Here is a 25,039-nt window from a genome sequence, read left to right on the forward strand (position 1 = left end):
TAAAAAATCAAGCATTCAGGATTTTTATTCCATGGGGAACAGCATAACTGACTGAATTCACTATTTCTATTTCTCTATTCTTTTTGTCTTATTTTTTCCTTGTAAGACATTTATTGTGCATCTGCTCATTCTGCTGTGCTTTGTGTAATGTGCTGTGTAGAATGAGACAGCTCTTCAGCAGTTCATCTTATTGATCCATGTTGGGATATTATGGGAGTTTTAGAGTGGAAAATGCAGATTTTTAGCCTTGTGCATTTTACTTTTGTTCCCTTGAGCACTAATTCTTCACCTGCACAGGAAGGTAATTTGTTGGTTTTGTTTTCACAGCAGGGAATAAGGGCTAGCAGTCTTCTCCTCAGACACTCTGCCCTGAGGCACATGGTCAACTTTCTCCTGGGCCCCAACCGGCAGAGCAATCAGGTACAATTGTGTTGTGCTGTACTTTGGCCACCCCCACAAGGTTTTTTTTTTATGTTTAAATTATGAGTAAATACTTCTCATGTGGTAGAATAGACAACTCCTTCAATTATTTTTATAAACCTCGTGCAAATGTGAGCCCACCTATGTGTAGGCAGCATGGAAATAACTGTTTTGGCAGAAGTGAGCATGATGGTTTTGGTAGTAATAATATTTTTTTACCCCACTCCAAAGCATTAGGCCATGGTGGTGGACTGTAAGAACGTTATTTTGGCTTAACAAAGTGGATTAAATAAAGGAAAGTTAATTAAATCTGTCTTTGGCTCAAGCAGAACCGCAGGTGGAGTTCAGCACAGGCACGTGAGTTTGGATATCTTCACAACACTGTAGCACTACTTGTCTTGCACTCTGACGTCTCCTCACAGAGAAATGTTGGTAAGAATTGTGGTTTTGTCCTTTGGCGACTTGGCAATTCAGTTACATTGACTGGGAGTAACTTAATATTAGTGAGGAAAATACAGTAATTTTGCATTTAAGACAGGAATGGTTGATACAAGTTTGATTGCTTCTGATTTTGCTGTGACTGTGTGAGAGGCTGTGGCAAACAGATAATATTTTGGGGAGATGGAAGTCTTGTTACTCACAGTTTTGTACCTTCTTCCCTTCCCCATGTGCCTGAAAGGTCTTTCCTGATGTGAGGGAATTGGGCTGTGTTGGCTGAACAGACTCACAGGCTGCATTTTGTTAAGACTTGTGCTCTCTTTTGCTAATCTAAAAGGGAGTACTTAGACTAAGCTACTGCATAACAAACAATTAAACAGTCTCCTAGTCATTTCTTACAAGAGGCAGAAATATCCAAATAAAGATAATAAAGGACTAAGTTAAAATATTCGGTTTCCTGAAGGAAGAATTTGATGTTCTCTTTTAAAAGAATAACTTCAGTTCTGTCTGAGGTTGAAAGCAATCAAAACTCAGAAGGTAACAGGAGAATTATAAATATTGTAGATATGATGAGTGTGCAAAGGTGATTGGGAGTAAAAGTAAAACTCAAAGTGCTGCTAGTCTGTGGACATTTTTCTTTGACCTTCCTGCAATTCTTCTGTCTGGTGTCATTAAAACAAGCGACACTTCAGTGTGCAAGAGCTTTGTTACTTGGAGTGGTAGCACAGGAACTATGAACTAGTTGAGTTGAGTGTCATGAGGGTTTTTTTCATGGTGCCAAATGAGCAGCAGTGTCTTCAAGGTGTGTTAGAGCAAACTAATCTATGAGTGGATTGTTTTTGTATTTGCTATTATAGCTCCTGGTCTCTTTAAGCAGCGTTCACCTCTCAGCATCACTGCTTCAGGGCCACTTCTGGCACTCCATGAAGAAGTGGAAGCCTTGCTATTCCTGTCAGAGGGAAAACCCTATTTAATGGAGGTAAGTGTTCTAAATTCTGTCCTGCTTGACCCTAAAACCTTATCTGATGTATTCCTTTGACATATCCTTTCATGAAAAACACTGAATATCCAAAAGCAGTGACTATTTTGAGCCTAAACCAGATTCTTGACCTCTTCATAATCTAGTACATCCCTAAGCTTTGGGCTCTGGTTTTATGCACAGTCTGGTTTATGCACATTTTGCAAGGGCCTCTGCAGCTTTTTAGCATGTCAAATGCAGGTGCTAACTTGAGTTGATCTGCCTTAATGGATGATGCTTGACCAGGCCCTTGGAAGTGGCCATCAGGAGCTGAAGAAGTGTTATGAGGGCAGGATTTCAGCCTCCTGGGCCATGCAGGCACTGGGGGAAAAGAGCTGCATCCTTCCTGGGAAGGACAAACCTCGTGTCACAGACTGATTTTGTGGAGGACAGCCGTGTGCTGTGTGTGTGAAGGATGTGCTGTGCCCGCAGGTGATGCACGCGCTGCGGGAGCTCACGGGGTCGCTGTCGGTGCTCATGGAGATGGTGGTGTACTGCTGCTTCTGCAACGAGCACTTCTCCTTCACTGTGCTGCACTTCATCAAGGTACACACAAAACCAGGACAGGCCTGTCCCATTAGTGTTCCTCACAGGTTTTGGTCATCCTGTGTGTTATAACAGCACCGCAGAACAATCAGTTGAGTGTGTTGGATTTAGAGGGGATGTTGGGGTTTAGGTTTTCTTAGGCCTTCACTGTTTAAATTAATAAATTTTAAAAAAAAAATGTGTAAAGCTGTCTTGAAATTCTTTGCTTCATCAGCGGATTTTGCTGTCTGAGTAACTTTGTTTCTTACACGCAGACTCAACTGGAAACTGCTCCGCCTCATGAACTGAAAAACATATTCCAGTTACTCCATGAGATCCTGGTAGGTGAAGGGTAAAGACTTGTACAGGATAGATTTGGGATTGATGTGTAACAAAAAAGTCAGGATTGCATTGGGAATTTCAGCATCCACACGTATTTTAATCCTTCAGTTTGAAGTTTTATTACTTCCTAAATTTCTGTCTTGGTAATCCAGTGACACATAAAAACTTCACAGTCTTACTTGGTTTGCATGTAGGGGTGGGTAAAACCATTCCACAGAATAGATAGAGCATCACACACAACACCCAAGTTGATATTTTTCTTTCCTAACAGGTTATTGAAGACCCATTACAAGTAGAGCGCATCAAATTTGCCTTTGAAACTGAAAATGGATTAATAGGCAAGTAAGCCAGAGGGTGAACACTCCTGTCTCCTACTGACCCTGATGGTGGTGGTGGTTCACTCTGTCTCCCGGTTCCTAATCCTCCTAAACTGTTCTACTTCTCAGGGAAAAAAAAAAAAAAAAAAAAAAAAAAACCTTGACACATTTGATTTAGCCACTGTCACTCCAAAAATGCTCTAAGAAAATCCAAAATAAGCATTGGAATGTTATAGTGACAGCAAACTAGAAAGGAATTGTACTGGGAAACAGAGCTAACTTATTTAAATAAGGGGCAGATCAGGGTGTATGTGTAATAAGGGGGGGAAAAAAAAGTACCTTTGATTACCATAACGGAGGAACTGTTTGAATCCTATAACCTTAAAATTAATTTTTATTTCCTACGTATCTCCAGAAGTTGCCAGTCTTTTTGTTTTGTCAGCATCCTAATTGCCATGAAAAGAAACTGGTTCAGCACAGCAGGATGCTTGTTGCCCTGCTAACTGCAGTAGAGCCTCACAGTGGGACAAGTGGCTCCCACCTGTTGCTGCTCATGCCAAGTGTTGTCTCTCCATTGGATGCAAAACTTTAGTGAAGTGACTGAAGCCTTCAAAAGCAACAGAAAAATGCCAGAAGTAATGAGAGCTTATTTCATGTGTATCAGGAGAGGCAGCTTTGGTGTGTAAGTGAAATGTGGGGTAACACAGAGAGCCCCTCTGATGGGTTAGTGCAGCTCTTTCATGGCTCTTTGGGTGAGGAGCCGCTTCAAATTGTGGCTTTCACCTTCAGTTACTTTGGATTCTGATTTAGTGAGAAGGAATATTTAGCTTTGTTCTCTATTTCTCTCATCAGTGCTCTCCTGTTTAGTAGTTTCCATGTATGACTGATGGCAGAGAAGGAAATATGCAACAGTGTAAGAGAATAGCTAAGTAATTATTTTAATTTCTGGGTAAATTAGTCCCAGTTGGACCAATTCTGTGCTGTAACTTGGGCAATACATGACCTTTTTTTCCTCTGCAGAGGAAAAGTGCAAGTGTTCAGCTGGATTTTTTATGTTGAAGGCTTTGAGAACTGCCCTGAGGTTTGGGAGTGAAAATTGTAGTTTTACCTTGAAGTTTCCTCACGACAGCATTGAACAGCATCCCTCACATTGACTAGGTTTAATGCAGGAAAGGGAAATCAGCAAATAATAGGTTTTAGTGGTCCTTAATAGGATGTTTGTGCATAATTTGTAGTACAGCGGTGCTGTAATTTTAATCATCTACTCCGCTTCAACAGTATTAAAACTGGCAATTTGCAATTCCCAAACAATTTTTGCCAGCCTTGGAGGTTTCACTGCAGTGTTCTTTGCTGACTGCTATGGACAGAGAAACTTTGGAGTAGCAAATCTGTTTGGGGCAGCCCTGTGGAAATCTTTATGCTTCTCCTCACTCAAGAATTTTGTTAAAGAGACGGGAATTCATGGTATAGAAAACTTCCTGGTAGGCATAGCCTGGGGTTTTGCCCAAGTCTCCCATGGAACATTTTCATGGCTGTTGAATTCTGCTATGCTTGTTTATGTGAAGAAGCTTTAAACATTCCTTTGGCTTTGCAAACTTTGATCCAGGTGGAAGCTGGTGATCTGCTTCATTTATGGGGGTTTCAGACCCTTTTTTTTTTCCTCTTCCCCTTCAGACAAATGTAACCATAGTGATTATCTAACATAGAATGGATTATAGGGGAAGAATAACTGCATTAGGGCTGTTTAAAATTCAGGTACTGCATTTGAAAGATCAAAGTGAAAATGCAGCAGTTCTATTTTTAATCCAGCAGAGTTGTGGAAGTACTCAAGACTGCCAGCACTTAACAGCAGCACGCTTAACAGAAATACTCATGCTAACATCTGTAGAAACAAAATCTAACTTTAAATTTTAGCTTCAAATCTTTGTTTCCAGACTGGCTGGTACATGGAAATCTGGGTTGTGGTTTCTAATCCATGTGTTTCTCCCCACAGCCTTGATGCACCACAGCAACCACGTGGACAGCAGCCGTTGCTACCAGTGTGTCAAGTTCCTGGTTACTCTGGCTCAGAAGTGAGTAATGAAAGTTTCAGAGTTTAACCTCATCCCTGCCTTAGGTCCCTCTGTGACTATTATAAAACCTGCTTACTCCTTTTTTTTTGATCTGTTTTATCCTTTGTTACTGGTGCAAGGTGTTGGTGGTACACACACCAATAAGAAGTGAAATCTTTACTGGTTGGTACCTGAAGGGATTTCTCAGATAACAAATGGTGATTGCTGTTTATAAAGAAAAAGGCCATTCTGCAGAGCAGGGGTCTGACATTAACACCAGATAAACACGGGGAAACTGTTCCAGATTTTTGAAATATTATGATTCCTAAATTCTCTTTGTTTAGAACTTGGCATATGTCCCGATAAAGCATAATTCTGAAATATATGTGAACCTGTGGGGTAGGCTGCTTTGAGTAAATTTTACTAGGCATTATTGCTCTTGCAAAGTCAATTAACAGCAGAGCTGTAGAGTTTAAGTCAGTTTGCAGTGATAACAGTGCACACAGAGGGCAGCAGTGCAAAGAGAGAGGAGTCTTTGTGGGTTTTTTGTGTTGGCCAGAATACCTTGTTCCTGACTAATGAATATAATTTCAATTCCCAAGGTGCCCTACTGCAAAAGATTACTTCAAGGAGAATTCCCACCACTGGAGTTGGGCTGTGCAGTGGCTACAGAAAAAGGTAATTTGGCTGTAACAGAGGAATTGTCACTTGTTTACAACAATAATCACAGATGGAAAATCTCCATCCTCTGAGATGGCTCTTAAGACAAAATACAAGCTACTTTATTTTTTACAAGGATTACTTGGATGCAGCTAAATCTGATGGAATGCCAGAACTTCAGTAGCCCCCCATGTGTTTCAGGCATAAATGCATTTACAGTGAATAAAACCAAGTGTGAATGGTTGCAGTGCTTATTCTTTGGCATGTGGGAAGCTTTCAGTGCCACTGTATTCGTGTTGGATGGCTTCAGGTTTTTTTTTAAAAAGCAGTTTTCCATTGCCTAGTGGATTTGCACCAGTGTTGGTGCAGGAGAATGTTTAAATTATTGAATTCCTTACAGAATCATCACAGCTTTGCACAAAGCACAGCTGCTGACTGATACAGCTTTTCCTCTCCCACACGTGTAGTGTTCCTTCTTCCCTCTAAACTCAACATAGTTTGGCCAACAGATCTTTCATAAATATCCAAGGACACTTAGGAAACTTGGAGCTCAGCAGAAGCTGGGTACTGGTTTTCAGCTGAGGTACAATAACTTTTGTGGCTGCATTTAAAGTGTTCTGTGCTCCAGATCTCCAGTTTGCTGCCAGAGGGTTCAGGAAGCTTGTTCTAGTCTTAGTTCACCCACTGTCACAAATGGTTGAGGCTTTAAACAAGTCAAAATCAAATGGCAAATTTATGGCTTTCTTGGCTTTTTTATGTAGATGTCTGAACATTACTGGGCTCCCCAGAGTAACGTGTCCAATGAAACATCCACTGCAAAAACCTTCCAGAGAACTATTTCAGCACAGGTATGTGTCAGTCCTGGCAGAGGATGTTAAACCTGCTTACTTCTTTTCTTGGAAGCATCTTTGGATTTGGCAGCTTTAGTCACCATCCCATTGTTCAAAAAATATGTAGATACAGCACTTGAGGCCGTGGGTTAGTGATGAATGTGGTGGTGCTGCTGGTTTGGCAGTTGGACTTGATGATCTTAAAAGGTCTTTTCCAACCTTAAATGATTCTGTGATTGATTTTTCAGTGCACTTCCAGACTGTTTTTCCTTTAGAATCTCAGACCCTGTGGTTTGTTCCTGAAAAAAAAATTAACCCTTGAGTGATATTAATGAATATTCACAATTACCTGTGTCTCACTACAGCAGCTATTATTGTTTTAAAACAATAATAATAAAACAGTAAAAATTTTAAAAAACAATAATTGTGAAATGGAGGGATCACCACGAGCCCTGACACTCTCTTGGATTGTTTCCAACTCAGGACACTCTGGCCTATGCCACAGCCCTGCTGAATGAGAAGGATCAGTCTGGAAGCAGCAATGGGTCAGAAAGCAGCCCTGCCAATGAGAATGGAGAGAGGCACCTGCAGCAGGTAAAAGAAGGGCAGATTTACCCTCTGGTATGGCTCTGTGGGACAGCTGGTCCCTGGGGCTCGGGTCAGAACCATCACTGACCACCCACACAACAACTGTGCATCTTACAAAAGTAACTGTGTCCTTCCCTTCCCTTCCTTTGTGTGTTTGAAAGGGCTCAGAGTCTCCTATGATGATTGGGGAGCCTAAAAGTGACCTTGATGATGTTGACCCTTAGAGGAGAGATCCCTGAGAGAACTCAAGAACCAACTCAAACATTCAATGCCTGGTCCCTGCTGGAACTGGAGTCGTGTTGCTTATGCCATTGGAAGTCTGGGGGAAGCAGTGGCTTGACAGGACCAGAGGAGATGCTGGAGGAGGTTGTTTCCCTGAGAGATAAAAGCATTTTTTTAGCCACGAAGGCTTCAGATCAACAGATGCTCTAGAAAACTGCATCTTCACCTGCAGTAGCTTTGTGACAGTCCAAAACACCGAAACCGAGTTTGTCAAGAAGATTTTATCAAATACACAAACGCTAGTGGTTGAATTTTTATGTGAACATTAAATGAGTGAATGTAAAACTGTTGCTTTTCTGTGATGCTGCAAAAAAAAAAAAATTCTTTTGGTTTTTATACAGGAAAAAAAAAAAAAAGGAAACAGACTGCCCTTATGTATGGAGGGCAAATTTTTGATCTTTCTGAAAATTTCTGTAAAGATGTGTGATGACTTACATTTCATTGTAAAATATTAGTTAAAGAATGGGTTTACATAAGGACTTCTGTATTTAATATGTCTCCCTGCTAATTTGTAAAGCTCTTGATGAGGAAGATCAGCAGGATTGCTCTGTAAGAAGAGTGATTCCTTCCAGAATGATTTGGTGAAGGAGCTCTGGAGTGAGTCATCTTTCCCTGTACCCTTCCAAAAAAACCCTTCAGACAGCTGGGAAGGGCAGTAAAAGAAAAGCTTTGTTCTCTAGGTATGAAAGCATTTATTATTCAAGGATGTTGGTGAATTTTAAAAAAAAAAAAAAAAAAAAGTTAATGAGTAGTTGAAAAGAAAAAAAGCACTTTAAGACGGAACTCTGTTGCAGTTTGACTCATTAAATTTTTTTTAACCTTTGGAGACATATTGAATAAAATGTAGTCTCAATCATGGATCTGCAATCACTTGCTTATGCTTTGAAAATACTGAGAAAGTTGGTATTGGTTGTATATGATGAATAATTCCTTGAGTGAGCTGGGAACACTGTTGTGCAGATTTTATAGCAATTTTAACGCAGGGAAAGAAAGAATTGGCTTTGTTTGTATTTTCACTTGACCAGGCAGCACTTAAAATATCACAGCTCTTTTAATTTGCTCACAAATAACTGGAAACCAGTTGGGATGATTTGAGCAGAGTTTTGTTTTCTATGTCAAGTGCAGTTCAGTGATTTCTGGCTCTGGATTCAAGCTTCTTTTGTGCCAACTAACTTCATCTTTTGTACATTTTGTGTTTGTCACATTTCCTGCACTGCTTTTTGCCTTTATTTATGGATTCTGCCTTACTTTAAAAAAAAGATTTATAGAAACAAACATGCACAGAAACGGGGGACATCTTAAGGAGTGCCTGGGTACCTCCAGAACAGACAAATTTGCCAAGTTAAAGGCACAACCAGCCAAAAAGTGCCTTTTTTTTTTTTTTTTTTTTTTTTTTTTTTTTTTTTTTTTTTTGTGTTGGTTTGTTTCTTTTCACACTCTGCTGCCAAAACACGGAGCAGCAGACAGCTTTTCACTGTTGTGCACTAATATTGAAAGTAACCAGTCATTTCACTGTTGGAAGTAAGCATGGGCTGTGATGTCAGCTGTACAGCTTTATAATTTATTGTGGGCTAGGAGAGCCAGCAGCACGGGCTGCAGGGGGAGCACCGTAGGGAATCTCTCACTTCCCTTTTCCCAAACAATGTCTTTAAACACACACACGGCAGAGGCAGCATTTTATAAATGTTTCTGATGATGTGCTGGGATGTTATACATTAATTTCGAGCTAATCATTTCTTATGGACACCCCCCTTTCCTTCCCCCCAGCAGCTTTGGCAATGGGTCATGAATCTTCCCAAGGAGTCAGTACACAGCGGTGTTGGTGATGGGAGAAGCTGGTCGTGTTCCTGTGGGTTGGCACCACTTGTCACTTCAGGTTCCTGTTATTTCCTATGGAAACAACATCCTCGACAGCCTCAGGCCCAGGGAAGCATTGGTGGGAATTGCAGCAGGATGGCCCATCACCACTGTGTACTTGAAACCAATACAAGCTTTTTCACGGTTCTGCTCACGCTTGTACAAAGTCAGTGGTTATAATTTGCAATAAGATGATACTCAGTCACTTATTTTTTGTTTCCAGCTGCTGTCATTTGAACCTGCTGAAGATTATTTTTTTGGAAAATAGAGTTCAACAAAAAAAAAAAAAAAAAAAAGGAAAAAAAAGGTGAAAGAACAAAAACAAAACAAAACTAGTTTTTGTGTAAATTGTGATGCATTTATATGTTGTAATTTTTACTGCCAATCTTTTTGGATGAAAATGTTTTTATACAGCTTACAAAATGTTCAGTGAGGAGCAGCCACAGCCTGCCTGTGAGCACTCGGGGAGATATTGTCCAATTAACGCGTAGACATTTGGCACTGGAAAAATAGGCAGTCTTGATGAACAGTCTTGGGATTCCTGGTCAATGGAATAAAGTTATTCCTTTCACAGAAAACTAGTGTAATCTTTAGACTGTGCACACACTGCTACACTCTTGTCTTGTTGATCCTCTTATTCTGAACCTCCTTGGGGTGGCCTGGTTGCTATTTTGGCTCCTGTCCAGACTCAGTGGAAGCAGCCGAGTGGCCCTGGAGCTGCCCTGCTGTATATCCTTATGCCACGGCATGTGCAGGGGCACTGTCACATCTGTACCTCTGTGCAGCTCCTGCTGCCCTCAGCAGAGTGATTTACCCTGGCCAGGCTCACAGTGGCGGATTAGAGCGGATTTTATGTGTCAGATCCAAGATTTGTGGGCGAGCTGGGTGTGAATTCATCCTGCCTCCCACAGGGGCAAGAGGTGCACACGGAGCTGGTGTTCATTGCTCACTGATTTGGGAACCAGGAGCTCCAGCCAGGGCCATCCCCACTCTGTCCCCTGCTCTGAGGACAAGGACTTGCACTTTTCCAGCCTGACCCAGCCTCCGCTCTCCCCTGCTGGTCCTGGGAGCGTGGACTGGGCATTGCAAACTGCTGCCAGGACTGGGATCAGTGTCCCTGAGATCAGCCCTGCTCTCCTGAATGTGAGAAGCTTTTCCGCCTACCCACGCACAAGGCACAAAGCAAAGGCTAATCTTTTAATGTTGTTTCCTTCCACCAGGCTGATGAAGGCTTGAAGGGAGCTGGGGAAGCTCTGCCTGGCTTATCAGGCGTGGAATATGCTCACACCTTGTGCAGGATCCTCCCCTCTCACAGGGAAGGCAGCAGAGCTGAAATCCTGATGTGTGTTTTGAGAGGTGACAGCCCAAGGAGTGTGCTGAAAAATCACCCTCTGTGTCAGAGCTGTCCAGGAGCTCTCAAGCTGACATCCCTTTTTCTTTTCTGCCTCTTTGTGCAAAATTCAGGTTCCAGATGATGAAATTATGGGCTGTAATTATGTCCAGGTTATATAATTACATGTTTAGATTAGGGTTGGGCTTTTGCCAGCTTTAGTTAACAAGTTAGAATTAGTTTCAACCTTTCAAAGTGGTGTTTTGTGCAAAGGGTTTGTCTTCTCTTGCCAATTAAAGCCAGACTAACAGAGCTGCAGGGGGCCTTTTGATTGGGAAAAACTCCCAACCCAGCCAAGTCTGACAGGTTAACCTGGAGCTTGTGCTATTAAACTGCTTTTTTTTTTTTTTTTAAATCTGTCCTCAGATAACACCACAAAAATTCTATATTGTAGTACGAGGAGGCTTCTAAACACTGAGAGAAAAGTGAGACCCAGCTTTGGTGGCTTCTGGTGCTTCTCAGCCTTTCCCTGCTGTTGGCATTTCTCTGAACCAAGCTTTATCTCCTTCCTGGGGCTCCACCCTTCCCAAGTGAAGGAGTAACAGCAACCCAAGTTCAAGGGCACATTCCCAAAGCTGGCTGGTGTTTGTTTCCATAACTGGAAGCTCTTGCCCCGCACCACTGTTGTTAAAACAAACTTCTGGTCTTGTGTGTGTGTGTGTGGACAGCACGGTCCCAGAGCACAACCCAGCTGTGGGCCCGGGTGCCTGTGCTGTCTGTGCCAACTTCCAAAGGTGCCAGTTGTCATCTGGGAGCACCTTGGATCCCAGGCAGGGGTCAGATCCGACGTGGGGGCCTGGGGATGCTCGCTAACAAAGCAGAGCTCTTTGGAGGAGCAAAATCCCTGCTGGATGGGTCCTCCTTCCCTCTTCCAGACCAGCTCCCCAGGGGATGTCTATGAAACCAGACAATGGATCACAAGAGCACAGGTCTATGAATTTTATTTTAAAAAGACGTTTATAAAAGGTTCGTTTATAAAACTGCAAATAAATATTTAAGGTACAAATGTAAAAACGAAGGTGCTATGAAAGCTTTTTTTTAATTCTATTTTTTTTTTTCAAGGAATTACAGCCTCCTACAGTTCTATGTGTCTTGGAAAGACCTGAAACTGTTAACACATAACACCAGCAGATCATTAACTTTGACTTAACGAAAAAAAAAGCCCTAATGAAGCAGTAGCTGACTGTAGCAACGCAGATAAAAATCTAATTAACCAAGCAGGCTGTTTAAACTGCAGCCCTTACACTTGACTCAAAAGTAAAGAAGTCTCACAGGAATACGATTAGGCAATTATAAAACTGGCCAAAAATGGCTAAACTAAGATTTTCCAGGTGCTAAGCAGCATTAGCTGACAACTAATGAGCAACTAACCAGGAAAGGAAGGAGCAATCCTCACAACACTTTTTTCTTTTTAAAGGTGGTGGATTTTTCCTGTACTGGGTGACAACACCACGGCTCATTCTGTCAAGGTGTTTATAGGAAGGACCCGGTGCATGGCAGGGAAAGGATGCTGGGATGACTCCAGTGAAGGGACAGGGCTCCAGCTGCGTGGGGGATGCTTGGAGAGCTCTTGCAGAGCCACCCTGGATCTCACACAGATTCTGACCCCATTGTGTGAGAGGGACAGACAAGTTCTTCCCCCACCAGCACGGCAGCCCAAGTGTGGAGGTCATCAGCTGCATGGAGCATGGATTGTTCTGGAAACCCTGGGAAGGCATTGAGCCAGGCACACACGGGTCCAGCAAAGCCTCCATCCCTGCTGTGCCACAGGAACCCCTCTCCAGCCTCCCTCCATCCCTGCCGTGCCACAGGAACCCCTCTCCAGCCTCCCTCCATCCCTGCCGTGCCACAGGAACCCCTCTCCAGCCCAGGCTGTCCCTACTGCCGCCTCCGGCAGCAGATGGCGATGGCCACGGCCGAGCTGCTGCCAGGGCCAGCAGCTGCCACACAGGAATTGTCCATGGCATAGGCTCCCATGGAGCCAGGGCTCTGGGAAAGGGTGTTACAGCCCGTCAGCGTCCAGCCAGCATCGCAGGACACTGTCACCTAATGGGGAGGAGACGTCACCATCATCCATTGGGTCAGCAAAGGGCCAGGGGCCTGGCCGTCGCTCATGTCCCCACAGTTCAGGGTGAGGTGGCTGCTGTCACCCAGCTGGATGGGGTGTCCCATTGCAGGTGGGGACAGCACTGAAGGCCGGGGTTGACACAGCCACAATGGGCTGAAGCCAACCCAAAACCCATCGGGGTGGCAGAGGGACAGGCAGAGACAAAGACAACACCACGGCAGAGGAGCTTGGCCCATCCCTACCTTCTCCTCGGGTTCCAGGGCCATGTGCTCCTTCAGCTGGCACTCGAGGCTGGCAGTGGGGCAGCACAAGGCGTGTGCCATCGCCTCTGTCCTGCTGGCACAGCGGCTGGGTCCCCTCCCCGGCCCCACCTCGGGCCTGCCACCGGCACCCGGCACCACGGATGGGGAGTGGAAACTGCAGCCTGCCCGGGGGAGAGGGGACATGGGCACAGGGCAGCAGCATCCCAGCGCACACACTGCTGCCAAGGAAGTCCCGAGAGAGCCCTGAGCCTTCCCCCTCCATGCACACAGCAAACACACCCACCCTTTTACCCCCGGATCCCGGAGGTTTTCTGGAAGAAACACCCCGGTCCATCAGGCTCAAAGCTGTGTAACCGCGTGTGTTGGGTGTTACCGGTCAGCAGGTGGTGTCCTGGGGAGCACTCGGCCCCTTGGGCCGCCGAGGAGCCGGCCTGGATCTGGCATTCAGCCCTGGGCCACGTGCAGCACCTGGCGATGGCATAAACCCCCCGGCCCCGGGAAGCGCTGTGGGCCACGCACCGCTTCTGCCCGTCCTCGTCCTGGGGATGGGGACAGCACGGCACAGTCACCGGGGCCTCGGGGGGCTGGGGACACCAGCGCCTCTGTCCCCGCACGCTCTGCTCACCTCCATGTGCTCCCCCAGCCGGTCGCCGCTGCGGGAGAAGCTGGAGCAGCTGAGCATCTCCTCGGTGCTGGCGCAGCGAGCCACGGCCGTGCCGGACCGCACCGGCCCCGAGCGAGCCGACCACACCGAGCGGCACAGCAGCTGCTCCTCTGCCACCGGGCCGGGGTGTCAGCGGCGGGGACACCCACAGTGTCACCCACGGTGTCACCCACAGGGTCACCCAGCGCCCACGCCACCCATCCATCTCCGCCCAGGCTCAGCCGTCCCCGGCACAGCCCGGGGGACATTCCCTGCCCACACGCCGTGATTTCACCACAGCACTTCTTTCCCGGTAAGGGCAGAGCTCTGCCGAGCACCGGGCGGGCAGCGAGGTCCTCACCTGCTCGGCCCGGGGTGGGCAGCCCGGCCACGCTGCTGGGTGTCTGGAGGCGCTGCTCCTCCGGGAACCACGCCGTGTGCACGGCGCCCTTGGCGGAGAAGTGCAGGAGGCGCTGCCGGAGCTCGGCCGGGCTCAGCCGGGGCTGGGCGCTGAGCAGCACGGCAGCGATGCCTGCGAGAGCCCGGGAGGCCGCAGTGAGAACCCGAGGGGACACAGCCGCCTACACGCCGCTCGCATGGGCGGCGCAGCTCCAGACACACGGCGGGAGGCATCTCTGCAGCCCATCGCCCGCACTGCGGGAGCGCCCGAACGAGACAAACCAAACCCGGGCAAACACAAAAATGCCCCCGGCTCCGGCTCGCCTGAAGCCCTGTGCCGGCAGCAGCGAGCGCAGGGGCCAGCCCTCCCTGCCCCTCAAAGCGCAGCTCGCCTGCCACATGCGCGGCCGCCTGCGACGTCCCGCTCTGCGCCGTGAAACACGTGCTGCAGTCGCTGGAGGCTCCGATGATGTCGTCCCCAGGGGCAAACAGGTCCACGCAGCGGCCAAAGTTGGTGCCCAGGGTGCCGATGGAGGCGGGCTGGTCCTCGCTGTCTGTGGCACCGACCGTGATGACCTGACAGTCAGACATCCCCATCAGTGGGGATGGCACGCCCAGCCTCACTCCGCTGAGCCGAAGCTGGAGGGGATGAGGTGGCACCCAACCCTCAAGGGTCCCCCCCAGCCCGTACCTCGGGCTCGGAGGCCGGCGAGTAGAGGCAGGCGTCGTCCTTGTAGTTGCCGGCGGCGGCCACCAGCACGGCTCCGGTCCGCGCCATCCGCCGGCAGCCCGCGTTCAGCGCCGGGCTGTGAGCGCCGGCCAAGGGCAGCAGCACCACCCGCGGCGCGCTCGGCCGAGCCTCCAGCGTCCTCCTGATGAACTCCAGGGCTGGCAGGGACAAGACACCATGGCAGGAAGCTCCGGGAGGGATCCTGCTCCTCTCCGGGACGCGGGGTCACTCACCCATGAGGGTCCCGCTGACGGTGCCCTTCCCCTGGCAGTTCAGCACTCGGAGGCTGCGGATGCTGGCGCCCGTGGCCACGCCGGCGTCGCGGCCGCTCAGCACCCCGGCCACGTGTGTCCCGTGGCTGTCACACCTGCTGGCCTGCCACAGGCACCGCAGTTTCATGTGCCAGCCCGTTGCACCAAAGGAGGTTTGCAATCCCACAGCACCCCTCCCACCACTTCCCATCTTGATCCCCTCGTACCTGACACATACCCGTGCTTACCCAAAACACTTTCCTAGAAAGAAGCCCTGCCCAATCAGCCCTATCTCCAAACCAGCCACCTTTAGGGTCCCAATATCCCCAAGGACCACAGCTCCTGTTGCCCGTCCTGCTCAGCATTTTGGTCCCGGCCAAGTGTCTCCCTTGTCCCGGAAAGCCTCACGAGCCTGGCCAGGATTTGGTGGTTGCAGGGGAGTGCTCTGGCCAGGATGCAGCACGTGGCAGCTCAGGACTCACCTGTCTGTGGAAGCGGGTGCCATCCTCCTCGGGGATGCTCTCGAAGCCAGTCACAGTCACCCTGCCCTCGATCTCCCGGTGGGTGCTCTGCACGCTGCTGTCCAGCAGGTAGATCTCGGCCAGGTCACCTTTATCTGCCAGGGATGCAGCAGGGGAGGAAGGTAACCACCACCACGGTCGGCACAGGCCACTCGGGTTGCTCCCGAAGTGCAGCTGCGGACCCGCAGCACCATGGGGCAGAGGAATATTCCCATTCCTCAAGTTAAGGAGAGGGGACCTGACTCTTCCTCAAGGAGTCTCACCCCTCACACACCGCAGCGCTTACTGGGAGGGCTGTAGGCGCCTGAGCTGGGCTGTGGCCGCACGATCCTGCCCAGGTTCCAGGGAACGCTCTGGGCAAAGACGTAGGCGTCCTCCTCGATGTACTTCACGTGCGGCAGCTTCAGCGCCTGCGGGGAGGACACAAAGCTCCTGTTTCCTGTCCCCTGCTGCTATTGCCCCCTGCCACGACCCTGTCCTCCTCTCCACGTACCGTGTCCAGGACGTCGCTGCTCATCCTCACCAGGAGGGCGGGCAGGAGGTGGAAGACGTGCAGCAGCTCGGCCAGGTGTCCCCGCCGAGCCGCCCGGGCCTGCAGCCGCCGGGCCGTGCCTCGCACCTCGGCCTCGCCGCCCGCCCGCAGCATCACCACGTAGCGCCCGGGCAGCCGCCACGACGCCTGCGGGGACACGAGCAGCCGGCCGGGGTCGGGGACACACACACACACACACAGAGGAGCCTGGCTGTCGCCCCACCCCAATCTCCTCACCTTGGCGGCGCGATGGAAAGCTGCGGGTCCCGGAGGGGCGGCCCCGACGGCGGCTTCCCCTTCCTCGGCCGCCCCCAGGGCCAGAACCAACTCCGCCAGCGCCAGCACCAGCGCCAGCTCCAGCGCCCGCGGGGACATCCCGCTCCCCGACGGGCAGCGCCGGGAGACGCCGGGAGCCTCGGGGTCGGCACCGGCGGGGACCCTCTGCGCGACCGCCGAGCGGCCGGGACGTAGCCGAAGGGCAGGAGCGGCACTGGGGAGCGGGAGCGGAGCCGAGGGGCCGGAGCTCACCCGCGGAGCGCAGGGGCAGGAGCGCACAGGCGGAGCCGATGGCCCGGAGAGCAGCCGCGGAGCGCACCCGCGCAGGTCCCGGAGCGCACCCGCGGGTCTGATGGCCCGGAGCGCACTCCCAGATCTGAGGTCCCGGAGCGCACCCGCGCAGATCCCGGAGCGCACCCGCGGATGGCAGGTCCCGGAGCGCACCCCCAGATCTGAGATCCCGGAGCGCACACCCGCGGATCTGAGATCCCGGAGCGCACCCCCAGATCTGAGGTCCCGGAGCGCACCCGCGGATGGCAGGTCCCGGAGCGCAGCGGCGGCTCTGCCCGTCTGGCCGGGGCTCAGCGCAGCGGGGCGGGGATCACGCCACGTCCGCTGGCCCCACCGGCATTAACGGGGCCGCGGGAAGGGGCGCGGGGCGGTGGGGCCGCGGGGAAAGGGCAAATGGGGCCGCTGCTCACCCCGAGTCCCGGCGGATCGCTGGGGGCTCTGGCGAGCAAAGCGCAGCCGCTCAAGGACTGTTTTCAGAAAGGGCTGAAAGCTTTAATGTGCCTCCTACTGCCTCACTCCACGAATAAATTCCCGTGAAATCCTCTAATCCTGTTTGGGCATTTTTTTACAGAGTCGTCACTCATCGCAAATGCTCTTTTTGGGGGATGATATAGGCGCTTCCCCACCCCTGCCCTCCCGCAGCATCGAGATCCCACACTGCCCCACATCCCCAGTGACCTTCGGCAAACCCCGTCCCCGCTCCCGGCTTTCCAGGGAAATAGGAATATATTTGTGTTTCGACTGGTTATTTATAATCTCCTCAGAGGTTATCTGTTTATATCAATGCACATGTTTTATACAGATGTGTGTGTTTCCTGTGGATGCGAATGGTTCATCTGAATATATGTTCTACATGGGTGTACGTCATAATCGTGTGTACGGTTTGCATGCATATATATATTTTATATGCATGTGTGTGGTTTGTATGCATACATATGTTTTATATCCATGTGTGTGGTTTGTATGCATGTATATGTGTTAAATGGATGAACATGTTTTATAATTATGTGTATGGTTTGCATGGACATGAATGTTTTATGTAGGTGTGTATGTTTTATAAGGATGTGCATGGTTTACATGGATGTGTGTGTCTAATATGGATGTGAACAGTTTGTATGGGAAATGTTGATTTTTTTTTTTAACGAGAACTCATGTGAGTGCCTGAACTCCGGTTCAGGTAACTGCAGGGACACCAGATGCTGCTTGTCACCACTCTGCAGACAGCTGAGTGGACAGGACACTGATCACGGGGACAAGTCTCACTCCCGATTTTTGGCTCAGCTTCCTCTGTCCCACTAAGTCCCACAACGCGCCACTGGAGCCTCAGGAGGCTTCTGAGACAGCTGAGCACGGGGGGACCCTGTCTCAAGGGGGACAGTCTCCCTCTCCCTGCTGCCTTTCCCTCCATTTTTGCACAGGGGACAATCTGTGTCCCAGGGAAGGATGGAAGGAGCCCAAAGAGGAGGGAGGGGGTGACCAAGGCCCCCCCAGTTCCACGTGCACCCCCACGTCCTGAGGAACCCATGGAGGTCTCGGCACGAACATCCAGCCCCAGTGCCTGGGAAGGGATCTGGCCCAGCTCCCACACTCCAGGAGTGCGTATCTGCAGAAAGGGTATTTTTATTATTATTATCATTGAGAAATTATTCCTAAATAGCCTAAATTTTTCACCTTGTACAGGAGAGCTCTGGTTTGGTCCTGGCTCCCTGCGGGGATCTCAGAGTGTGTGTCTGTGTAAAAAAGGGGCTGCTGTTGAGGGGGGAGGAATGAGAGAGCAGAGGAGGCATTGGCGATGACCTCAGCACAGCGGGAGCATTCCAACATCCCTGCTGCCGCCCCTCCGGGAAGAGATGGGGCTCCGGGAGGTGCGGGCACAGGGCTGGGTGCGCTGCGCCGAGCATCTCGCCGGTAAAACAATGGTTTCCCCTGAACTTTGGGAAACCTTTGATGAGGTAAGAACCACACCTCCGTGAAACTTGACCCTGCACCAGCCGGGAATCGAACCCGGGTCGCAAGAATGGGAATCTTGCATGATACCACTACACCACTGGTGCTCCGGTGTCACCGCATCCCGCGGGCCACCAAGGGCTGGGGCCCGACCCCGTCCCGCCTGGGTGACACCGCCAGCCCCTTCCCCCGTCCCCCGGCTCCCAGGGGATGGTGACACGCGTGGGCGGCGGGCGGGCGGTGCCCCCCCTGCGCCAGCTGAGCAAACCCGGGGCTGCTGGCCGAGCTTAATGCCATGCAGGAATGTCCCCATTCCCACAATGTTTAACCTTGGCCGGCGCGGGAGCTTTGGAGTCGGCTCAAGGATGCTGTGCCAGGGATGGGGGATGAACATCCAGCTGGTTTCCGGGGGGGAGAGGGTCTCCGGGCCCCGTGTCAGCCCCTTTCCATGCCTCTGCCTGGAGAAATTTCTTTTGCCAGAATGAAAGTGAGTGCCCAAGCCATGAGGTAGGAATCTCTTCCGTGAGGAAATTCTGAGAGTGTTCAGCCTGGAGAAGAGAAAGCTCCAGAGAGACCTTAGAGCCCCTTCCATACAGAGACTGCAGGAGAGCAGGGAGGGACTATGGAGGCCTGGCCCAGTTTTCCCAGGGAAGCTGTGGATGTCTCATCCTTGGGAACATTCAAGGCCGGTTGGATGGGCCCTGGAGCAACCTGGTCTAGTGGAAGGTGTCCCTGCCCATGGCAGGGGGCTTAGAACAAGATGGTCTTCCTTTAATGTCCCAGAGTGACATCCTGCCCCAGCCACCCTCTGAAACTCAGTGAGACATGGCTCCATCTGAGCAGCGTTCCCAGAGCCACCACACTCCCCCAAACTGGGAAGGACAGGCAGGAGCTGGGTACATCCAATCAATCTGGGAATCCTTCCTCCTGGAGAGCGTCCCACAGTCCTGTGGCAGTGTTTAGCCAACACTGGAGCCTTCATTCCCCACCCTCCTGTTGGCCATAAACACTTCCAGTACGTAAGTGCTCCCCGCCCTTCTCCCTGGCTGCTTTGGTGACACCAAGGTGAGTGAAGGGTGCAGGAAAAATAGCAGGGATGTCACAGGGCTGTGATTCCTCAGCTACACCCTGCACTGAACCAGCAAAGCACTCCCTGGGTGGCAGGGGAGCACAGGAACATCCTTCCAGGGCTCTCGTGCTCCCCCCCACCCCTCAGGTGCTGGAGGACAGCATTCGCCCACTTGGGGGAAAAAACTGCAGGAATTTTAAGTTCCTTTCCAACTCAGCTCTGTGACCCTCTGGAATTTGCTGAAGTGCTCCTCTGCCAGCAGACATGTGCCCCCAAAGCCTCCTGGGGCCATGCCAGGCACAGGCAGATCCAGCCCAGCTTTCCCAAAGCAGAGCAAGGGACTCTCAGCATCCCGGTGCTGTTGGATCCGCTGATGATCCACTTTGACCCAAACCTGGCTGCCCTGGGGACGCTCAGCCCCACAGACCCCCAGAGTCCCAAGCAGCCAAAGGTCCCACCAGCGCTGCCATCTATCTCTGTGTGCTGGAGACAGGCTGTGAGGACCCCCTGTGCTGTCCCTGTCACGGTGACAAACCAGGCTCAGATCCATCCACGTGGTTTGGAACAAACACTGATTCTTCACAGAGAGTTTGGGGACGGTGGGTGCCAGTGTGCAAATCCACCTGCAGCTGTTGACACTGACCCAGCAGACAGTGTGCAAAGCCACCACTTCAAGTGCCATCACCAGGGTTTTGGCTCAGTTGTGTCTTCCTCCCTGTGTCCCCAAGAGTGCTGGAAGCTGGATTTTGTGCAGGAGGTAGGGGACAGCACAATCTGCCACCTCCATCACCCTTCTCCCAGCCTGCAGATACGAAGGCTGCCTGCTGCAGGAGACTCAGCATCGAATTTTAATTTCAGCAGAGCTTGGGTAAGAGGAAAAAACACTTAGAGGACATCTCTGCCTGGTAAAACCCACCTGCACCGAGCACATTTTACCTACCTACACCTAATCATGTTCCAAACAGCACAGCCAATCCTTTCCCTTCCCAAGCACAGTATTTAGCCCAGATCTTGCTCAGTGCAGCTTCTCTGTGCTCATCCCAATGCCTTTGAGGAGGGGACCTTGTCCCATATTCTGTTGAATTCAGGAGCTGGGTGTACCCCCTTTGGGTCTGGGGGAAATGACAGCCCCCTGAGTGGCTGGGTGTGCACAAGCGGTGCAGCATGGCACAGGAGCAGGCAGGAGCCTGGGGCCACTGCACTTTTGGGGACAGCCCCCTTTCCTCCAGGCTGTGACCTGTGTGTCCCCTCCATGAGGTAAGTCCATGCCAAGTGGCAATTCTTTCCAGGAAATCAGTTTTCAGGCTCAAAAAGTCCATCACTCTCCTTGAGCAGAGCATCCGGCTCCTCCTGGAGCCCGTAGTAGAGATCCTCCTCCTCGTCCCCGGCGCCTTTCCGAGGAGCCCGGGGATGCTCTCCCCCCGCCGGGCTGCGGGAAGAGGAGGGCAGGGTCCGGCTCTGTGGCGTGGGGCTGCCGGGCACTGAGCCCTCCAGCGATGGCGTGTCCATCTCCTCCAGCAGGGAGGCCAGCGGAGCATCCCCCGGGGCTGGCCGGGCGGGGCTGCGGGGACAGAGTCACACCAAACGCGGCTGGCCAGGAGCTGCGGTCCCCCCGGAGCTGGAGCGCTGCTCAGGCAGCATCACCAGTCCCCTTGATGGGAGGCTGGAGAGCCCTGGGGTGTCCCTGTCCCAGCCCTCGGTGCCTGCCTTTGTGGGGACACCTGCCTGCCAGGTTCCCGCTGCCCATGGGGTGAAGCAGTGGCTGTCCTTGGATGTCCTGAGTCTACAGAAAGCACTGCACTCATCCCAGCTGTCGCTACATTTTGGCAAGTCCTACACAAGTCCTACACCCCGAGCCCGGACTGTGACCCCCATCACCTGCAGAGCCCTTTGGGACCTCCCAAACCAATCCTTGGGCATCATATGTGGCATCTGGTTTGAGGGTCACGTGCTGAGCATCTAATTTCTATCAAAGTCTGACCAGGAACTTTGGGGTTATTCTCGTGAGGGATGTTGTTTATATCGATAAAATGAAGTGCAAAACCACAAACATCAAAATGCGAATTACAGCCAAAGGCCGTCTAAATTTCCTCCTGGGAAATAATTTGGTTCAGAGAATCCTCGTGGGTTGAGACACTATCCTGGCTTCAGTGGGGCCAAGGGTGTGCTCTCAAGTGCTGTGAGGGCAGCAAAAACCCCTCTGCAAAAACCCCTCTGCATCCTCTCCCTCCCCCCAAAACTGGAGATCTGATCCCCCCATTTTCACCCCACAGCCCAGCAGTGCCACCCCGGCCCCGCAGGCACCACATACCTGCTGCCAGCTCCTTTTTCCAGGAGAGGTGCCAGATCCTGGGAGGGGTCTCCAGCCCCACCCAGCTCCCGGTGGATCTCAGCTCTGGCCTGCACGGCTGACTGGGAGCAGCTGCGGGATCTGGGCTGTGCCGTGGGTAGGGGTGGAGCCGAGCTGACCACCTGCCTCTGTATCTGCTCGTAGGATGGCAAGCTCTTCTCGTAGGTGCTGGTGGCCTCTTGGTTGGGGCAGGGGGTGATCAAGCTGCAGGCAAAGGGATGATAACAGGGTGCTGAGAAGATCTAGACCCCATAGAGATGGGAGATGCTCAGGCACGTGCACACAGGGCTCCATCACCTGAGGGAGTGGCTTTAGAAGCCACCAAGGCCGTGTCACTGCCCACAGCAGCAGCAGAGCCAGGGGATGCCTGCAGGAACACCAACAGATGCTCTGCATCCCCCAGCCTCACTCAGGCTCAGCCCTGGTGGGGCTCAGGCAGCTCTTGCCTCTCCCAGCCCGATCCCTGCTTGGCACTTTGTGCTGCAGTGGGTGCAGCTGTCCCCAGTGTCAGACCCTGCCCTCAGGGCACACACATGGCCCCCTTGTGGGACCCACCTGGTGTCCTTCTGTAGCAGCACCATGGCTTTGTGGTCCAGGAAGCGCTGGGTCTCCAGGTCTGCAGGGATGAAGGTTATCTGGGGGGAGAAGAGAGGCAGAGCCCAGGGGCTGGGCTGGGGTTGGGCATCACAGGGACCCTCGGCCCTCACAGTGAGGAAAGGGCCAGTGTGTCCCTTCAGCTGGGTTTAGGGTGTTTCCCATCACGTTTGGATGTTTTCCTTGGAATTTTTTTTTTTTAATCAATAGGGAATGAATGAATCCAGCAGAGTCCTGGCCTCAGTGAGGAGTCCCAATGCCCACACAGGAGGTCAGTGGTCAAGGACCACACCTTAAGCCCATCCTTGAGGCTCGAGCACCATGGCAAAGCCACATCTCAATCCTAGCTGGGACTGAGCTCAGCTTTGAGGGGAGCTGGATTCTGCTTCACCCCAACCCCAGAGAACACAGCTGCTCTCAGAGCTCCCAGCAGGTCCTGGGTCCTCAGGTGGCTCCCCCACATTCTGGAGGGCAGCCAGGTTGTTGACAGGCCGTCCAGCAGTGCCCAGATCAGTCCTACAGATGCCCTCTCCTTGGAAAAAACCCTTTTCTGCCAGTCCTGTTTCCCAGGGCAGGCAGTGTCCTCTGCCAAGGAGACTGGCAGGTGAGGGCTGGGCTCAGGGGGGCCGGGACCCTCTGACCTCCATGGCCACCACAGCCCCTTCTTGGAGGTCCTGGGAGCCTGTCAAGCCCCAGACCCCGAGGGAGGGGCTGCATGGGAGAGATGATCACAAGTTTACTTCCTTGGGATTATTCCCTGCTGCCTGTTTGAAAGCAAAGCCCCAGGCTCAGGGCTTGTGCAGAGGGTGAAGGAGACAGGAGACAACCTGCAGGCATCAGCAGGGCACAAGCTTCCCAAAACAGCAATTCCCCCTCCAGACTGCTGCAGCTGGCTTCCCCTGAGGAAACTGAGGCACAGCCTGAGGCTGCACATCCCCAGCAGCCAAAGCCCCCCAAACCCAGCTGAGCTTTCCAGCCCCCCAAGGCGCTCAGCAGCGAGGAGGCTCCTACCTTTGGGTAGCACTGGCACATGCTCCATGTGATGCCCACGGCTACGAGCAGGACACCCAGGACACAGAAGGTGATGTAATACTGGGGCTTCTCCACGCTCATGATGAACATCCCCACCATCACCAGGAAGAAACCCAGGATGATGAACCCGTAGCGGAAGGTCTTCTCCTCCGCCATGGGCTCTGGGTTGGGAGAGGCAGGAGGAGAGATTTTTTGGGAATCTCGCCGTTCGCCTGTGCCTGCTGAGCACACCTGCAGCGTAAGGCAAGGAGTGGTTTCTCTCTCCAGAGAGCTGCCAGCAGCTGAGGATCGGCTGCACGTTGAGCTGGTCCTGCCCAGGGCTGAGCCAGCCAGTTTTTAATGGGTTTGTAATGAATGCAAACACTGCCCCGCCATTCACACTCCAGTGGAGCCGCCCGGCACGTGTCCGGGTAACCTTCCCTGCAGGCACACTCAGCCCGACCCCACGCCTGGGGAAGGGACAGGGGAGCACGGCTGCAGGGATGGGAACCCAGAGATCAGCTGGTGCTGTTGGGATTTTCCCAGCCCTGGGCGCTGGAGCTGGAGCTGGCCATAAATCAGAGCTGGCACAGCCCCAGATAAGGGGGATGCCAGGGTCCTGCTCTCAAGGGCTGCCACAGGAAAAGAGAGAGTGCTCCGAGGTCGGGGGTTTGGAACAGACCTTGCCTTGCTCTGGCTGAGTGCTAAGGCTGCCTCACTGGGCTGCAAGTGGGCTGTGAAGGAGGAACTAAAGCCAGGAAAGGATGGAGTGAGGTTGGTCCACCCAGGGAGAGTAAAGACAAAGTATCCCTGTGCCTTGTGTACACTTAAGTTGGAGCTGGGTGTTAAAAGGGGTCTCTTTCTCACCACACATCCGACAGTCAGAGAGTATTTGTTTTATTCCCTCGATTTATTCCCTCATTTATTCCCTTGATACACCTGCGTTATGACAAATAATTACATTATAAACAGTATGTTAGACGTGGCTACAGCTCCTCTGCAGCCCCGCAGGGCCACAGGGTGCCCAGGGCAGCCCTTGATTTTGGTGGGATGCAGGAATTGGCAGCAGCCTCTGCCACAACTGCCCTTTCCTCTGGGCAATGCTGCACACTCAGCCGCGGAGGGCAGGCAGGGAAGGGGCTGTGTCACTCAGCATGGCTTTTCTAGGAGGCTGCCTGAAATGCCAAGTGCACTTGGATGCTCTGACCACAGGCACGACCCACTGAGCATCTCTTACACCAAATGAAGTGAGGCGTGGCGAGTCAGTGTTCAGAGAAGCAAGGTGGAAGGGATGGAGACAGGGCTGGAAAGGGCATTGCAAAGGCAGAGAAGCGAATGGTGCAGATTGAGCTGGGCTTTCTCTGGCCGGATTATTT

The 25,039-nt window shown here is 51.7% G+C and overlaps 3 protein-coding genes and 1 non-coding gene across 5 annotated transcripts in view; 1 reads left to right on the forward strand and 3 right to left on the reverse strand.

Annotated features, from left to right (window-relative positions):
- Positions 1 to 9,906, forward strand: part of USP24 (ubiquitin specific peptidase 24) — a 61,888-nt gene extending 51,982 nt beyond the window's left edge. For both annotated transcript variants that reach the window (XM_066325428.1, XM_066325429.1), the window contains 11 exons: positions 328 to 420; positions 750 to 852; positions 1,716 to 1,837; positions 2,309 to 2,422; positions 2,677 to 2,742; positions 3,015 to 3,081; positions 5,054 to 5,132; positions 5,714 to 5,789; positions 6,533 to 6,619; positions 7,085 to 7,195; positions 7,351 to 9,906. In XM_066325428.1, coding sequence (XP_066181525.1) covers positions 328 to 420; positions 750 to 852; positions 1,716 to 1,837; positions 2,309 to 2,422; positions 2,677 to 2,742; positions 3,015 to 3,081; positions 5,054 to 5,132; positions 5,714 to 5,789; positions 6,533 to 6,619; positions 7,085 to 7,195; positions 7,351 to 7,413 — 981 coding nt within the window. In that variant the 3' untranslated portion in view covers positions 7,414 to 9,906. The remainder of the gene's footprint in view (positions 1 to 327; positions 421 to 749; positions 853 to 1,715; positions 1,838 to 2,308; positions 2,423 to 2,676; positions 2,743 to 3,014; positions 3,082 to 5,053; positions 5,133 to 5,713; positions 5,790 to 6,532; positions 6,620 to 7,084; positions 7,196 to 7,350) is intronic.
- Positions 9,907 to 12,553: 2,647 nt separating this feature from the next.
- PCSK9 (proprotein convertase subtilisin/kexin type 9) lies at positions 12,554 to 16,511 on the reverse strand. The gene is made up of 12 exons (XM_066325574.1): positions 16,363 to 16,511; positions 16,087 to 16,272; positions 15,880 to 16,003; positions 15,555 to 15,688; positions 15,055 to 15,196; positions 14,783 to 14,979; positions 14,484 to 14,667; positions 14,054 to 14,224; positions 13,675 to 13,823; positions 13,423 to 13,588; positions 13,029 to 13,210; positions 12,554 to 12,764 (listed from the first exon to the last, which is right to left on the reverse strand). Exons 1-12 carry the CDS (start codon positions 16,498 to 16,500, stop codon positions 12,597 to 12,599), a joined length of 1,941 nt encoding a protein of 646 aa, XP_066181671.1. The 5' UTR covers positions 16,501 to 16,511; the 3' UTR covers positions 12,554 to 12,596.
- A 2,164-nt stretch (positions 16,512 to 18,675) lies between these two features.
- TRNAG-CCC (transfer RNA glycine (anticodon CCC)) lies at positions 18,676 to 18,746 on the reverse strand. The gene has a single exon. It is a non-coding gene; the product is annotated as a tRNA-Gly (tRNA).
- A 1,529-nt stretch (positions 18,747 to 20,275) lies between these two features.
- On the reverse strand, positions 20,276 to 23,840 carry BSND (barttin CLCNK type accessory subunit beta). The gene is made up of 4 exons (XM_066325575.1): positions 23,664 to 23,840; positions 22,614 to 22,693; positions 22,020 to 22,262; positions 20,276 to 21,269 (listed from the first exon to the last, which is right to left on the reverse strand). Exons 1-4 carry the CDS (start codon positions 23,838 to 23,840, stop codon positions 21,002 to 21,004), a joined length of 768 nt encoding a protein of 255 aa, XP_066181672.1. The 3' UTR covers positions 20,276 to 21,001.
- Between the last annotated feature and the right edge of the window lie 1,199 nt (positions 23,841 to 25,039).

Source organism: Sylvia atricapilla, chromosome 9, assembly GCF_009819655.1.
Source record: "Sylvia atricapilla isolate bSylAtr1 chromosome 9, bSylAtr1.pri, whole genome shotgun sequence".
Taxonomy (NCBI): Eukaryota; Metazoa; Chordata; class Aves; order Passeriformes; family Sylviidae; genus Sylvia; species Sylvia atricapilla.